The sequence below is a fragment of the Cenococcum geophilum genome (assembly GCF_001692895.1).
Source record: "Cenococcum geophilum 1.58 unplaced genomic scaffold K441scaffold_21, whole genome shotgun sequence".
Lineage (NCBI taxonomy): Eukaryota > Fungi > Ascomycota > Dothideomycetes > Gloniales > Gloniaceae > Cenococcum > Cenococcum geophilum.
Window position 1 is genome coordinate 1802288 of NW_027137579.1, and position 15506 is coordinate 1817793.

At 45.1% G+C, this 15506-nt stretch overlaps 6 protein-coding genes across 6 annotated transcripts; 2 read left to right on the forward strand and 4 right to left on the reverse strand.

Annotated features, from left to right (window-relative positions):
- Window positions 1-4963: 4963 nt before the first annotated feature.
- Window positions 4964-8188, reverse strand: K441DRAFT_659956 (chloride channel protein 3). Its single transcript, XM_067648619.1, has 10 exons — window positions 7910-8188; window positions 7840-7855; window positions 7619-7774; window positions 7435-7563; window positions 7322-7389; window positions 6913-7272; window positions 6786-6863; window positions 6411-6736; window positions 6002-6356; window positions 4964-5952 (listed from the first exon to the last, which is right to left on the reverse strand). The coding sequence occupies exons 1-10, from the start codon at window positions 8096-8098 to the stop codon at window positions 5068-5070; spliced, it is 2562 nt and encodes an 853-aa protein (XP_067504084.1). The 5' UTR covers window positions 8099-8188; the 3' UTR covers window positions 4964-5067.
- Window positions 8189-8494: 306 nt separating this feature from the next.
- Window positions 8495-9267, forward strand: K441DRAFT_486617 (histone-fold-containing protein; the record flags this gene model as incomplete). The annotated part of the gene is made up of 3 exons (XM_067641942.1): window positions 8495-8558; window positions 8911-9087; window positions 9176-9267. Coding segments are annotated over 3 exons (333 nt in total), but the record flags the coding sequence as incomplete, so codon positions are not given.
- A 796-nt stretch (window positions 9268-10063) lies between these two features.
- On the reverse strand, window positions 10064-10606 carry K441DRAFT_485142 (uncharacterized protein; the record flags this gene model as incomplete). Its single annotated transcript, XM_067641925.1, has 1 exon — window positions 10064-10606. A coding segment is annotated over one exon (543 nt), but the record flags the coding sequence as incomplete, so codon positions are not given.
- A 283-nt stretch (window positions 10607-10889) lies between these two features.
- Window positions 10890-12285, forward strand: K441DRAFT_611133 (ubiquinol-cytochrome c r; the record flags this gene model as incomplete). Its single annotated transcript, XM_067645561.1, has 4 exons — window positions 10890-11193; window positions 11352-11440; window positions 11503-11653; window positions 11728-12285. 4 exons carry the CDS (start codon window positions 10890-10892, stop codon window positions 11907-11909), a joined length of 726 nt encoding a protein of 241 aa, XP_067504087.1. The 3' UTR covers window positions 11910-12285.
- A 775-nt stretch (window positions 12286-13060) lies between these two features.
- On the reverse strand, window positions 13061-13935 carry K441DRAFT_696424 (uncharacterized protein; the record flags this gene model as incomplete). The annotated part of the gene is made up of 4 exons (XM_067652884.1): window positions 13061-13080; window positions 13118-13400; window positions 13449-13502; window positions 13906-13935. 4 exons carry the CDS (start codon window positions 13933-13935, stop codon window positions 13061-13063), a joined length of 387 nt encoding a protein of 128 aa, XP_067504088.1.
- Window positions 13936-14188: 253 nt separating this feature from the next.
- K441DRAFT_659961 (uncharacterized protein) lies at window positions 14189-15441 on the reverse strand. Its single transcript, XM_067648620.1, has 2 exons — window positions 15203-15441; window positions 14189-15149 (listed from the first exon to the last, which is right to left on the reverse strand). Exons 1-2 carry the CDS (start codon window positions 15434-15436, stop codon window positions 14598-14600), a joined length of 786 nt encoding a protein of 261 aa, XP_067504089.1. The 5' UTR covers window positions 15437-15441; the 3' UTR covers window positions 14189-14597.
- Window positions 15442-15506: the final 65 nt, after the last annotated feature.

A 15506-nucleotide genomic window follows, 5' to 3' on the forward strand; every position in this document is an offset into this window, starting at 1 on the left:
CTGATTTGTTAAAGGTAACGCTACTTAATTAAACAACCCTATTCTTATAAGGTAGATAGACGCGATATATATATAAACCTTTATAGCCAACCAATTATCCTTTCTAAGCTCTTGTAATAAACTTATTACCCCACTACTACTAAGGGTCTTTTTCATTAATATAGACGTAAGCAGAACAGCTATAGATCTTCTAGTTAGCGTACGTAATTATAGAATTAGTATCCCCTAGGGTGAGGGCCATTACTTAAGCGGGTGGAGCTTTATCCTTATTAACTAATATAGGTAACATATTAAGCCCGTATACAGCTACCTTAGCGACTTTAGGCTAGAGCTTTAGTGGTAATTAAGTCTCAATTAATATCACCCTAACCCTTTCTTTAACCAGGTAGTTGGCCTTCTCTACTATTCTATTTTAGTATACAGTGTATGGGGTAAAGGCCTCAGTAACTATACCTTCGTTCTTAAAGAAATCAATTATATCCTTACTAAACCACTCAGCAGCTCCATCTAATCGGAAGCAGCCAATCGTTATCCCTATTTAAGTCTTAATTATACAAATAAACTACTTTAAGGTAGAGGCCGCGGAGCCTCTATTCAATATATAGTAGATCCATCTAAAGCGTATTCAGTCATTAGTAAATAGTACCTAGTACTTTTCACCATAGAGACCTTCGTATTTTAATAGCCCAACTATATTAACATGCACCTTTTTAAATATACGATTACTACATTATTAAGGGCGTCTTAATATTTGCTTCTTAACCTTTCCAAGGTAACAGTCCTCGTAGTAAAATAGCTTGTCCTTAGTAACCACAATCCCCTTTATACTTCTGGCCAGTTAACGTATCTAGTCAGGAGGAAGATATTATAGTCTCTTATACCAAATCTCCATAGTAGCTTTAGCAAGTACGCCTTTCTCATAAAGGCATAATCGTGCGGTAGCCAGAGCTATTACAAAAGAAACCTCTATAGGGTTATCTACTAGTATAAACGTATTAAGTCCGTTAACACATAGAATATAGACTATTTCCGCCCGGTCTTTAACGAAGTTAATTATATTATAGAGACCGTTAAAGAACGTGCCCTTCCCCTATAGAATATTAAGCAAGACGACATTTATAAAGAAGTTAGGACAGTAATACACTTTAGTAAATATAATTATATAGGCTAAGTAGTTAGTTTGGGCAACTATAAGCTTAACTAATCCAACGCTAATGGCCTTTATTAGGCCTCCTCCTATCTAGATTTAGAGAGGTTTAATTTCCTTATACTGTACGAACTTCCTAATATCGTTGCCTATATAAATATTTAAGCAACTATCGGCTATCCAGGAGTCCTTAATATTTGTTCCTAAAGCTATAGCTGCTAGCCTAATAGCCTACGTAGTAAAGATCCCTCTAATTACCAAATTAGTAGCTTAAGAGGGGCGATTAGATGTCCCCTTAGAGGCCTCATTAGTAGTCGTTAAGGCTGCTCCGTTACCTAAGCGCGGTCGTCTCTCTCCAGGTCTCTACCATTCAGGCCTTAGATAGGGGTACTTTATCTAGTAATCGTCCTCGCCACCTAGATAACCTAGCTTGCACCATTTATACTTATTTAAAGCATCCTTGGCAAAGCCTTAATTGCCTAATAAGGCACTATAGCTGGCTCCCCCGCCTCTGCCTTAACCATTACTGCGACCACGGCTGTTACTATATCTTTAACCAGAGTCACCTAGTAGCTTATTAACTAAGGCGAAGCTCTTAAGTAAGTCCTTTTGCTAAGCCTTATCGGTAAAGTTAGTAATTAATTAGACCAGTATAATCGTGTAGCCGTCGCGAATCTTATTATATTGGATTTAAGCCTACATAGGGAAGTATTCGTCGACGGCGTTAATAAATTAATAGTTAATAATCTTGTTATCTAGGGCAAGCTTTACCTACTTAACTCCTTAAACCGCTTCTTAGTAACGGCTTAAGAAAGTAGTAACCGCTTAGTCTAATTAAAAACAGAGCTTAACAAAAGTCTCCTATATATTAGCCTCATGGATTAAGCCACGGGCCTTAAACGTCTGCTTAAGGTAATTAATATAGTCCTTTACCGTCTGCTTATATTCTAAGGTAGTAAGGATCTCATTATTAATTATACCAAGGATAACTAAACAGACTTTGCTGTCTTCCTTACTATACTATTTAAACTCCTTATTATACTCATAGGAGAGTACCTTATTGGCTAAGCGAATTAAATCATTAGTATCTGCAATAATTTAAGACCTCTTAAGGATCTTGTCTCGCTCCTCCTTATCGGCGTCCTTTAGTACTCAATTAATAGATATTATAGGCTTCTCTTCCTAGAGCTTTAGGTAGAGGGGTGGGCCCACATCTTCCTAAATAATATGCAAAAGGCCCTTACCACGTAGGTACGTGCTGAGCTGCGTCCAATATTAGGGCCAATTTAAGCCATCTTTCTTAAGGCGTTAAATACCTAGATAATCTTTACCCATGGTAACGCGTAAATAAAAGGATTTAACGCGTAAATACACAAACTTAACGCGTAGATTTGATAATAAGAAATAATATAGAGCAGTAAGGAATAACCTAGCACGGGTGTAGTAACCCTTAATACAACCTATAGTAAGGTGTCAATCTTCTAACATCACAGCTTAGTAGCAATGAGTGCTCATAACCTAATAAACTAGATCTAAGGATAAATGAATGAATGAATCTATGGAATCTAATTATAAGGAATATAGGCCTTAATATAGGTCTATATCTACGGGGTCCAGGGTAACTACTACGGATACCGAAGTAGTTGCTGCGGAGACCGAACAAGAAGGGACTCTGCTTATGTAAGCAGGAAACGCATGTGGAGGACTCCTCCAGTACCATCGTCAGTAATCTTGCGGATCTAAATTGGAAGCTTCGGGGGTATATACATCCTTGCAGGAGATTGCACTATTTAGATTAAGGGTTCATTCGGTTGCAAAAGCATTAAATCCGAATTGAAAGTCCGGCAGAAAGAACGCGTTCCTTCTAATTGACACGTGTCTGTGGCACGGCCGTATGCAATATGGAGGCTTCAGATTGAAATGGAATCCTTCAAGCTCCATATTAAATTGACGCCAAGAGCCCCATTTCAACTACTTATTTTTTGGCGGTGAAAGGAACGTTGGAAATTTCGTGGCTGGGTCCTGATTCTGAAGGGTTTAACCGAACAATCGCGTCAGAATTAGAATCAAACCCATCTGATCTAGAGCCAAAACTTGCAACCGAACAGTCCTTAACTCCAGGGGAGAGGCTTTGGATAGGTTGGTGAGACAGCCACACATCTTCAGGCTCAATTCGAAATAGGTTAACAGACTCACACAGTGCTTACAGAGATTCAGAATTAGGTGCTGACCGCTGACGCCACCAATCCCTGCCTAAAGCGGATGATCGATCAAACGCCCCGTTATCCGTTTTCCACCCTGAGCTCGATGCATGCTGATTTGAGCTTAGCAAATATGACCTCAAGACATATATCTGCAAAAGAGCGCGGCTTGGTCTGGAGCAAGCAGCTGCAGCCGTAGTCTCCTCATTCCTACAAGATGGTCGAATGAGCGACGGCTTAAGGTCAGCAGCGCAGCTCGGAGCCATTCTAGCCACGAGCTCAATGTGGATCGAGCGAGATGACTCCTGAACGGGTCGCCCTGCCCCCTCAAGAACTGTGCTCGCCTGTGCAAAAGTTTTGTAGTGCATCAGGCACCGAAGTCCCTCTCGCAACCTCATACTCCGAACTCCTTCCCATCGCCCGAATCCGGAGAGCGGCACTTCGGAATCGATGTTTTCACATCCCGGAGCACTTCCGTGAATTTTACAAAGCTCAAAGTGAGCTCAGCGAACGTGGAGAGTTCGCTCAAGGACGCCAGGGTTCTGTGTACCCTACACATCTTGCCGGCAATGACATCATAATCCTCTCCCGTAATCATTTCCGTGCCCTCCAGCGTCGAATCTTCCAGCTTTATAAATTCTGGAAACCAGAAATATGGCTTAGACGGAAGATCAAAGACCTGGAGTCGGAAGTACTGTACGCATCGTCTTGGATTGAGGAGCGCGTCTTTGAGACAGAAGACGTGGTGCTGATTGCGTGTTATTTCTTTCCCTTCCAGAAAAGACTGCAGTGAAAGGTCGTCAGCGATTATGGCTGGATAACTTTTCTAGGCAAGGGCGAGGGAGCCACCCGGTTCCAGAACAACCTGAGTATAAAATCAGGCTTTGAGCAGGTTCTAGCCGACATTGCGGGCCTCAATGCCATTTCCGACGGAGGCAGCCGGGACATAATGGAGAACGTCAAACAGACGTGTCTCCTCATGAAAGAGTGTGTAGATGTATATGGTCAGGGACGGCGCGAGAACGCGAAGGATCAGGGCCTAAACGAAGTGCTTGGCCCAGTGCACAAGTTGCTTGCGAAAGACGTTATGCATTGGAATAACGCTTGGGGAGATGATGCATTTGCAGATGGAAAGATATCTAGTTAGGAGGTTTGGCTATGCGAGCGCTCATTGCTATGAATTTGAATTAGGAGGATCGGCGTTTGTGGGATAAGATATCTTTGAACAGGCTGAGTACAGTAATATTGGATATTCTTCAATAAAAAGATGTGTTGCATGAACAGATGAAACGTACATTCAATTTAATATACTCGTTATGCATCCGAGAGTTGCCTCCGTAAGTTGGAGAACCTGGGCAGTTTTCTCAGAATATCTAGTTTTGAAGTACCCAAAACCTACATCGCGTAACAAAGAGCAAATGAATAGCCCCTCGTGTATGCATGCCGTTTTGAACGAATCATGGGATAGCACTAGCTTACTGGCAGGCGAAAGAAAATCCGAACAGATATGAAAGAGTCCTATTAGAGCAGAGTCAGACACATGCCGAGCCTACCATTCCTCTGCAATTAAGAATTCATTGATAGACAACGCAGTTCAAATAGACCCTCTGACAGGACAGAAGGTTAATTGTTGTGATCCATTAGAATGGCGATAAGCCTTAAGCTTGCCGTCGTTGTGTTACTAATACAAAGCCATCGGTCCAATTCTGAACGCCTAGCCTAGCCCCCTGCACTTTCACGCTCGGCCCTATTCTCCAGTTCCACCGATGTCCCGTCATCAGAACTATATCGACTTCTTTCCAAAGAGCTGCCCTGACTAGTAGGGCTTACCAGCTCAATTCCCTGATGTCTATCTATTCTTAACTTAGTTCTTATATCATTCAGCCTACCATCAAACCAAAATGCAACCCGTTTCATAACGCTCCATACCCTCTCTTGCCCTTCGTCTAATGCATGTTCATCTCTTGGATTCTCCTGTGCTTCGACCTTGAATTGGTATTTAAGACAGTCTTTCACGGTCACTAACCCTGTTAGACGACCTCGGTACTCAATAAGTATGACGCGTGGGCCCATCTTCTTGAATAACTCCATGACAGTCTCGAGAGGTAGGCGTGGGTGTACGGAGAGAGGGGTGGAATCAATGAAGCGGGAGAGATCAAGACGCATTTGCGCTGACGTCGCCGCTATCGTATCGAAGGTTACAGCAGGCATCGATGACGAAGGAGTCGTCGGAGGCCTAGACGGAGATGGCGTAAAGTAGCATTTCGCGTGCGCGGGGGCTAACTGCTCCCTTTTCGCTTTATCTACCGCGTACCGCAACTCTGTACGGCCAATATAGCCTAAGAGGATTTTTGAGCCTACGTCCTCGACAATAGGATAGCCTTGGTATTTGTTTTCTGCCATGATACGCTCAACGTTGCGTAGTTCGAGTCCTGTGGCGGGGAGTATCACGACGTTAGATGTCATGACTTGCGAGACTGGAACACCAAAGGTATGTTCTTCTTTGTTATCCAGGAAGGGAAAGCCGTTAAACCAGATTGCGCGGTCCGCAATGCCACCTTTGCCAAAGCGTTCGCTTACAGCTTTGGTCACACCCACCACGATCTAGGAGGTGATTAGAAATGGAACTTTCTTCGTGTAAAGATAAACTTACCATAGTTGGAAGGATATATGTGAGAGCTCCAGTCAGTTCAAACATGATAACCACGACAGATACCGTTATGTGCATGATTCCACTTAGAGCTGCTGCAGCTCCGAGGAAAGCATACGTCCCCGGAGTAATGCATGGAACATCAGGTTGACAAGCAGCGAAGAAGGCCGAGCTTGGGAATGACTCATGCAGATGCTGCACAAAGATGCCAACCATTCTGCCAAACGAAGCTCCAATGGCCATAGATGGTACGAAGATGCCGGCTGGGACTTTGCAACCGTACGATATTATTACTAGCAAAGTTCGAATAATCGTAGCAATCGCGAGTGAAAAGATCATTCGCCACCGGTTCTTACGACTACTTTGAATTAGTAGGGTGTTTACGCCGGAAGGTGATAACCAAAATATTTACTCGCAAAGTTCGTCATAATCATGCCCGCCTTCGCATTCCAGAAACAAAATCTCCATGCTTTCCGTCATATCGATGCGCAGGAACATATTTGGATAACAAATGATGGCCGTGATGACTGCCAACAAGGTAGCTTCCAATATTGGATAGCTTTTGAGGTATTTTTTGCGAAATGCTTGTACTCGGAGGTTCCACTTAATGACGAATGCACCGTAAAGTCCTCCGAACACCCCAATGATGAGATAGAACAAGATCTCAAAGAAGTGCCAAGAGCGATCGTATTTGACTTGAAACATGACGAGCTGCCCCGTTCGGAATGGATTCATTGCCTGCAACACCTCATCAGCATACAAATATGTAACAGAAAGAAATACCTACAGCAAGAACGGCAGTGGCCACCAGTGCACAAAAGTAGCTCCTCCACATAGTCTTGAGTGGAAAATAGTTTGACATTTCCTGAGGTCTGGATTAGCGTTACATTGGTCTCGGAAGCACTCCATTATACCTCAAGAGAAAATAGTACACCTCCTATCGGACTACCAAAAGCCACGGCTACACCAGCCGCCGCAGAAGCGCTAAGAATCTCACGAGTCTTAGCAGCATTGCGCCTGTACTTGTCGAAAAATCGAGATATGACATTTCCAGTACACACAGCGTAGTGAACACTGGGGCCTTCTTTGCCTACTGATAAACCTGAGGCAATAGCAAGAGGTAGACCGATAGACTTTATGAGTAATGTCATCGCACTAAGGAATCCTTTCATGACAAAACCTGCAATAATACATTTAATCTCCGAGATGCCCGATCCGGCGGCGTATGGAGCAAATGATTTGACCAGTCTAGCAGAAGTAAATGCGAATATTGTCTATGTCGATGTTAGCTGGCTGATAAGGATAAGAATATTCTGAACGTACTGCGAAGAGGATATAAAGAATATAATTCCACAGCCAAAAGCCACTCCATCGCTTCCATTCAGGACACCCTAGTCTTGTCAGAAGAATCCAGCTAAGAGCATATAATAACTTACCGTTTTCTGCACCCCAGCAGCAAAAATTCTCGTTCAAATAAAATGCAGTAGTACAATGTCCAAGCTTGATATCAGAAAGCCACTCCGTCACAATGTTCAGGAACGCAGCATTTAATCCAATAGCCGAACCTTGCAGTGGTCAGCTCTCTTTTCGTCCGAGTTGCAGATGGGTTCCAATATATACCAACTATGGTGACAACTATCCATGCCTGTCCAGCATCATAAGAATCCCATAACTTTCTTCTCCAACCTATGCCTCCTTCCCGTTCGAAGAATCCTGCCTTCTCCTGCCGCCGTGCTTTTCTTCGAAGTTGTTCTCGCGCAGCATCCTGCACCCAGTCTAAAATGACGCTTAGTATATGTGGATTGAATTAGGGTTAAAAGCTATATATGGGGTTTAAGTACCTATCGTAGTAAAATCCTAGATGCCTGTTAGTATTTTGAACAGTACAAGTTCCGAAATGCTCCAGCATACCTCATATCTTTTGATCTCCTCAATCTCCTCATTTATAGCATGGTCCGCGCTTGTCGTTGCCTCATCATTCCCTTGTTCTGCGCTAGAGAGAGTGGGGACTCGTCGAGTGAGCGATCGTATAGATGGAGTGTAGGATCCAGTGCGCGTCGGTTGGCGAGACGCGGAGTTGAAGCTCGATCGGCGGTTCATTGCATCATGTACATAAAATATAAAAGGGCTCTGCTCATTTCATTAAGCGGCTAGTTGAATCCCTATTCAAGCTCATTGGAGCTCGCTGCGCCATCAATGGTATGCGCGGATGAGGAATGTAATGTATGCCGTAGATTTATGTACGGGAGACCACACGTATCGTCTCGCAAAACTCTCCCTCCGACAGTCCCATCACACCTCCACCCCACACGCGTTACTATACGAGCAATTCGAAATCCGTCGGCAAAGAGCGCGTCAGATCGTAAAGGCACTAGAACCACAACGCCGCATAACTGGAGCAAGCCCAGAATCTCATCGATAAATTGTCTCTTTCCCCGCAGCCTGGACTTGAAGAGAAGATTATACCATTCATCACGAATAGTTTCACAACTTATTATGCCTTACAACAACACTCCAATTGCTCCTCCTCAGGAATATGTTGGGGCGGTATCACTCCCGTGTAAGTAATTGATTCTATCTCATGTGTGACTACAATATTCTCATTCATTTGGAACACTATCTGCCCAATATGCCCAAATGGAAGTCTCGAAATCCATGCAAACCATAAATTTCACGCTCGCTCGCTCTCAACAAATCAAGGAGAGAGTAACCCTCTTTATACGCCCCCGTATACATCCTATATCGCCACAATAATATCTGAGAATGCCCTGGATTACAGAACGGAGAAGTGCTCCAAGAGACACCCATCATGTTCACTTCAAGTCTCACAGTCATGTTCTGCCCTATGACGCACAGCCACCGCCCAGACAGAACGTATTGGGGTAGCTTGCTAATGCTTCTGCTCCTGTCAGTGGCCCGCGTCAAGAAGATTATCAATGCCGACGAGGACGTCGGTGCCTGCTCCAATAACGCTGCCTTCGTTATCGCCCTTGCAACAGAAATGTTCATTCAGTACTTTGCCGAACAAACCCACACAGTTGTCAAGACGGAACGGAAACCGCGGCGGAATATACAGTACCGGGACGTTGGTATGTCATCAGCCTTTCTCCCATATTACTTCCTTTCAATAAATTTCCACTGGAACGGATAATATGCTGATCTTTGAGGGATGAACAGCTAATGCAGTTGCTCGTATCGATAACCTCGAATTTCTATCCGACGTCGTCCCCAAAACAATGCCCTATAAGAAATACAAAGAGCAGAAGGCCGCCAAAGCGGCTACGTCCTCATCCACTTCAACTCTAGCTAACGGCCAAACTACACTAGCAGGTCCTTCGAATACAAGCGTAACAAACGGGAATGGCGAACATTCTTCAGAGCGTAATAGTCATACCAAACCCGAAGCCGATGATGATGAGGAAGAAGGTTATGAAGAGATGGAAGTGGACCCCCACGAAGCCGGACGCGGTCGAGAGTTGGGCGGCCCTGCTGCGATGCGGCTGGAAATGGAGATGCGAGGGCCAAGGACGAATGGAAATGCGGGACAAGGTTATGCTCAATCTTATGCCTCAGCCGCTAATGGCGCTGGAGTACGGGACAATCCCACGAGCTCTGGGGTATCATGAGCCACAGAATGGGGACTTACGAATGTTACTTTTACGTGTTAAGAGTTTATGGTGTACCAAACAGATCATTAATTGTGTATGGAAAATTATCTTTGAAACATTGGCGTACCTAAGCGCCTGTTTATTGTAAATCAATAATGGTTTGGCTGTGACCATAACATTCCTCCTGCTTAATCATGTTACACATTCTCTATTGGGAACTAATGTATTCCTAGACATTGACGAATCTACCCAGAAGTCACCAAATTTAAACCCGAGAATTGCAAGTTATCATGTCTAAATCATATCCAGCATCTTTACTCTGGCCGGGGTATATTAAATATGAATTACAGATCCAAGTCCGAACACCAGGATGAACCTCACAGCAACTCGCAGTGCCCAAGAGAGATATTGGAGGAAAGTAGAATAATGGCCGACCTCCAAAACCGGCTTAACCAATTGACCAGACCTCCACAGCACTTTTCCAGCCTTCTTTAACTTCTAGACCCTCTAAAACTTCGAGTGTTCTTTCCCATGAAACACCAAACCGCGCAGAATTAATTTTGCACATCCGCACACCCGCCACCCGCTCACCTTTTACATCTCTCACCTTCCCCAACAGCTCCATCATAGCGGGCCCCGTGTTTGCCAAGATCTGCTCTGGGCGGTCTTTTCCCTTGCCGTATCTGGCACTGGTAAACAGACACCCAATCCAGTGTTCTGGTGCATCTGGGGAAGTCTCGCATGGCGGAATGAGAAGGGCCGTACCCGTGTGGACCGGGTCTGTCGTTGGAGAATGTTCGGTGAGGCAATAGGTGCGGTACGTGGCATAGGCCCGTGGATAGCGCTTCTTAAATTCTAGAGCTATCCCAGCGCCCCAGCTTCCTTGTGTATTGCACGCATGAATGAGTAGTGTTGACGGCGGAGCAGAGAAGATATCACCGACGTGGTGGGAGAGAATGAGAGTTTTAGGATGCGAGGAGTCTGTTGCTGGAGTAGGTGGTTCCTTGGTTGAAAGCTCTTGTTCAATTTCGTTATCACTGGAACTGGAGTGTTCATGAGTAGCTGTAGCCATATCTTTCTAAGCCGCTTTCAGATTGGCGGAGAGCAAGCTGGCCGTGCTGCCTAACAGCGGAAATCGTCAATCAGCGGTGATCCGACGTCCCGGCCAATCACGTCGCACCTAACCTAACCTCAGCATTCCCGTTTTCTCCCACAAGAAACCTCACATCACCTCCACCAAAGCTTCAATCTTTCCACCGCCTCTCCACTCTCACGCATCCGCGATGCCAGCACTTGCAACCACAACCCGTGCACTCGCGCGCACATGGACAACACACCAATTGCCCGCCGTGCGCGCCTGCACCGCGCTGAGCAGCCACTCCCGCTCCATCTCCGAGGTCTCGATTTCATCATCCTTCGATAGTCCTTTCAAGGGCGTGGGCAGCTCGGAGAAGACGACACGGATCCCCAGTTTCGCGAAGTACAGGAACAAGCCTGGGGATGAGAGCGGGCCGAAGGTGTTTCAATACTTCATGGTGGGCACCATGGGCGCGTTGAGTGCGTTGGGGGCAAAGGCAACTGTGCAAGGTGGGTTTCACTCTCTATGGGATGGTTCAAGCGATGTATCGGTTGAATATGAAGTCAATTGCGCGGATTGAGGGTAGGGAAGGGCAATTGAGGGCATGGTAGCATTGGAGATACCGTGTGTTAGTTTGGGCACAATTGCTGATTGACGAGTTTTGCAGATTTCCTCGTCAATATGTCCGCATCCGCCGACGTGCTCGCTCAAGCTAAGGTCGAAATTGACCTTGCTGCCATTCCCGAGGGCAAGAACGTAAGGAACCTACAATTTCATCAAATTTCCGGCCTGGAGTAGAAAGCTCACAGCTAGTCCAGGTCATCGTCAAGTGGCGAGGCAAGCCGGTTTTCATCCGCCATCGTACTGCCGATGAGATTAAAGAGGCCGGGGACACCAAGTGGGAATCACTACGAGATCCTCAGCCAGACTCTGACCGTGTAAAGAAGCCCGAGTGGTTGATTATGCTTGGTATGCTCACCCCTCAGTTCCCTTAGAGTCAATATCAAACAATATGAGCTTGAGCTCATCAAGCATTGATTCAGGTGTCTGCACTCACCTCGGATGCGTCCCAATCGGCGAAGCCGGAGACTTCGGCGGCTGGTTCTGTCCCTGCCACGGTTCCCACTACGATATCTCGGGCCGCGTAAGAAAAGGACCGGCGCCACTGAATTTGGAGGTGCCAGAGTATGACTTCCCAGAAGAGGACAAGGTCGTCATTGGTTAAAACTGTCCGCCTGTAAAGTAGAAATTTCATAGTAATTGGAGGAAGCATTGGGCTGTGTTGATAGGAGCGTTAGAGGCAACGGAATAAGTTTGTCGAACTGTGCTTGTAGCGTTGTGGCCCATTGATTGATTGCTAGCTACTGGTAGTATAGAGTCCGGGTGATTTGTTCGAGAAGTGCTAAATTTACATTTTCCAGCTTCTCGACACTTGTTCCACAGTAGTCCACTCGCATGTCTTCACCTCAACTCATTCTGTTCTCTAGGAGTTACCTCACCTGTCGTCAGGACTCTCGTGGGCTCATTCGTTAGTCTGAACACCGCCGTCTTTGATATCAACTTTGCCTCCCAAGAGCTTTCGACCCTCATCTATACTCTCCAATTTCTACTTCTCTTCCTTCCTATCAGTCTTGTCCTCGGGCTTCGTATTAGCACGTAAAGATTCACTGAGCATTGCGTCTCGGTACTTTCGTCGTAGTGCGTCAGTTGGCAATCCAACAAGCGTTACTTTCTGCAGCTCCGGCATCATATCCACTGCATTCCAAGTATTACGAGCGAAATACCGTTGCCATCCATCGGAACGATTTGTAGAATGGGAAGCACCAAGGTCGAGAATGTCGGCTCCCGCCAAACGCAACGTTACGGAACGGAAAGGCAGCCTAAGACTCGAGATATAATCCATCCTCTCCCCACTGTTCCATCCTTGGCATGTGGCGTAAATATCGGTTATCCAAGGGAATTTGGTTTTCATGTCTATAACCCCATACGGTGGCAGGAAACCGTGAATTGATGAGTCAAAACGCCGGGGCACACAAAAGAGCCGCTAGATACCAGCCAATGCAAACGTATTTGCTAAAGTGTAATTTGGTTAGAACAAAGGGAGAACGTGGTATGATTTTTGTAGGTCGACGATGTACCACGGTAATTGGAACTGAGAGAATGTTTTGTAATTTATATCTTCAGTCGCTAAAGCAAAGCCTATGGATATATGGTAAATTAGCTTTGCAACAGGCTGTTTAGGATTAGGAAATAGCGTCATGCCTAGTTGTTACATGAGTAAGCTCACTTCTTCGTTCGGAGCAGTAAGTTTAGAGACGAGGATATTCCAAGAGAAGCCGCATACCTTTAATCACTCGATCCATGAATACCTGTGCATTAGTGAAGTGGGAGACGTTCTGTGGGAGACGTTCTTTGGGAGGAACGCGAAATTACCATTCTCGTACATAAACTTGTTGACGCGCGGAATACTCAGACCGATTCCATTCCGGGCCGGCTTGAAATCCACAATTGGCTTATGGGAGACCACGGCCATTGCGAGTACGCACAGTTCCAGTTCAGCCGCAAGTTCAGGAAAGCGCGGGAGATTTATTGATCTTTCGTTGACAGGAGGGCTGCTAAAGCAAACAGCTGCTTCGGGGGCAACTTTGGGCTCGCTGTTCACTCTACGCTCGAGGCTCGGCTTTGGAGCAGATTCAGCAGGAGTAACTTCGTCGCCCTTCAATTGGAGTTAGCAGGTAGAACGTTATTGGATGTAACTACATACCGTCCTGGGAAGATCACAGGTCCACTTATTCAACGAAAAGTCAATCCCACGGCGCTATTTTAACAAGAATTGGAGAACATCGAATACAATTGTGGGGCTCTTGCATGTGTTGATCAGCCTATTCAAAACACGTCCTCTTTGGCAAGCTGGAAGAAGGTGCATGAGGAAGGAGAAAGCGAGACGCCTCATTTATGTCTGCGCAGAAATGAAAATGGGTGAGTTCTCAAGCGATTTGAAATTAGATAGCTCAGGGATGCACATAATCAACGTAATCGTATTCAGCCCATTGGTTTTGATTATTATAAAATCACCGTACCTGGTTTTAATTGATTACGTTAATTACACTAATTACACACCAGTTTCCTGATTAGGATTAGATTGATCTTAGCTCTACGAGTTATACTTACTACTTAATTCTCTTATCCACTACTGCCTTATTTGCTTCCTTATTACTTACCGTATTCCTACCCGTGTCGCCACTCATCATTTTATTAATAGATTCCTTAAGGTTAATAGCTTTAACGGCTATATCTCCCGTCGCGAGGCCTCCCGCCTTAACAATATATCAAAGCTAGCTTTTTAAACACTAGAGCTTTATTGGTATATTCTATTCCTACCTATTTTTACTATTTATAATTATATTAATTGTAAACACGTAATTATAGTTAAAAGACTGATTATGATTATAATTAGTTAGATTATATAGTAATTATAACTTATATAAGTAATAGAATAGTTATCCCTTCCAACGGTGGTGTCCTACGAGAGTTGGACCGTGCGCGAACACTAGAATTAAAAGTACGCGTATGGTCACGGAGCCTTTCCTACTGATTCTATTGACTAGCTCTTATCGATAACCGTAGGACGAATTCCACCGTCGGAAGGGATATGCATCCCTGGTTAGCTTGCATAGAAATATAACCACTTAAAGCGTGTGAATAGTAGGTGATAAATCCCAGCGATTGAGACCAATCTGTTGGCCACAGAAGTTTTTATCTCGCTTAGACTCAAGTCCACGCCGATATTGCCCCCTTTTAATATCTTGCCCACGAAACGTCATATGAGCGTTGATCCCGATGCTTTCTACATATTCCGACTTATTTTTCGAATCTCATTCCCTCGCATATCAGGGGAAGACATTCAACTTCGTTATGATTGGGAGGCTAGATACTCGCCTATTGCCTTGACAGCTCCCTCAAAGCTTCCGCCTTCTATCAGAATCATATGCCCCTGAGGCCGCACCCCCAACTCCTGGAAGGCCCGTTTGGAGTCTGAAGCTCCATTATCACCCTGTTTAGTGTAGTCAAAAGTTGTATTCCCCAACGCACGCTTATGTAACACTTCATCCTCAGGGTGGAAAAAGAATGTCTCCGTTTGTGCATCTTTCTTCTTCTTTTTCTGAGGTCGGCTTTCCTCCTGATCTAACTTTGACTCAACCTCAGTATACGTTTTGGAAAGAATAAGGTAATGAGAAAACTGATAGGGTTCCTTTTCCTCAAGCGCCCAGGAAATTTCTTCGAGCAGCATTTTGTACATAGGCGGCACAATTTCGGGTGGCATGTTTATGAAGCGTTCTGTGAGAATGAGACCAACTTGTGCGTCTGATGAGGGAGAAAGGAAAGTCGAAAGCTGGGAGAGAGACGAATTGGTGGAGGATTTCTCGAGAAGGTATTGTGTGAGATCTTTGATAACTTGTTTCTCCTAGATTTTGTAATTCAGCTAGTGTTCTCCTATCCAGCATTGGCCATACTTACACGATGTGTATGCAAGTTTAGGACTGTCAGAAAGGCATATGGGTCTGATTCGTTCCCATCAACCTTTACAGTTGAGCCGAGCAGCGGTTGTGACAGTATCAAGTCGGCGAGAGCAGAGAGGTCAAACAACTGCGCATCGATATCAAGGAGCTGCCGTAGTAGAGTCTTCAAGCCGTGAAAGTCGACATTCGGCTGCGGATCAAACCATTCGAATTCAACATCGAGCATGTCCATATCCTACAAGATGCTTCGAATTAGCAAAAGTCGATCCGTCATCTGTGGGAGAGAATACCAACCTCATCAC

Excerpts from the sequence above, each read along its gene's own strand:
- K441DRAFT_659956 (XM_067648619.1), bottom strand. The coding sequence starts at position 8,098 with ATGAACCGCCGATCGAGCTTCAACTCCGCGTCTCGCCAACCGACGCGC. Across the intron at positions 7,564-7,618 it reads GATAGTTGTCACCATAGTTG|GTTCGGCTATTGGATTAAAT; the intron begins GTATATATTGGA and ends GACCACTGCAAG. Across the intron at positions 7,273-7,321 it reads TTCTTTATATCCTCTTCGCA|ACAATATTCGCATTTACTTC; the intron begins GTACGTTCAGAA and ends ACATCGACATAG.
- K441DRAFT_659961 (XM_067648620.1), bottom strand. The coding sequence starts at position 15,436 with ATGGACATGCTCGATGTTGAATTCGAATGGTTTGATCCGCAGCCGAAT. Across the intron at positions 15,150-15,202 it reads TAAACTTGCATACACATCGT|GAGAAACAAGTTATCAAAGA; the intron begins GTAAGTATGGCC and ends TACAAAATCTAG.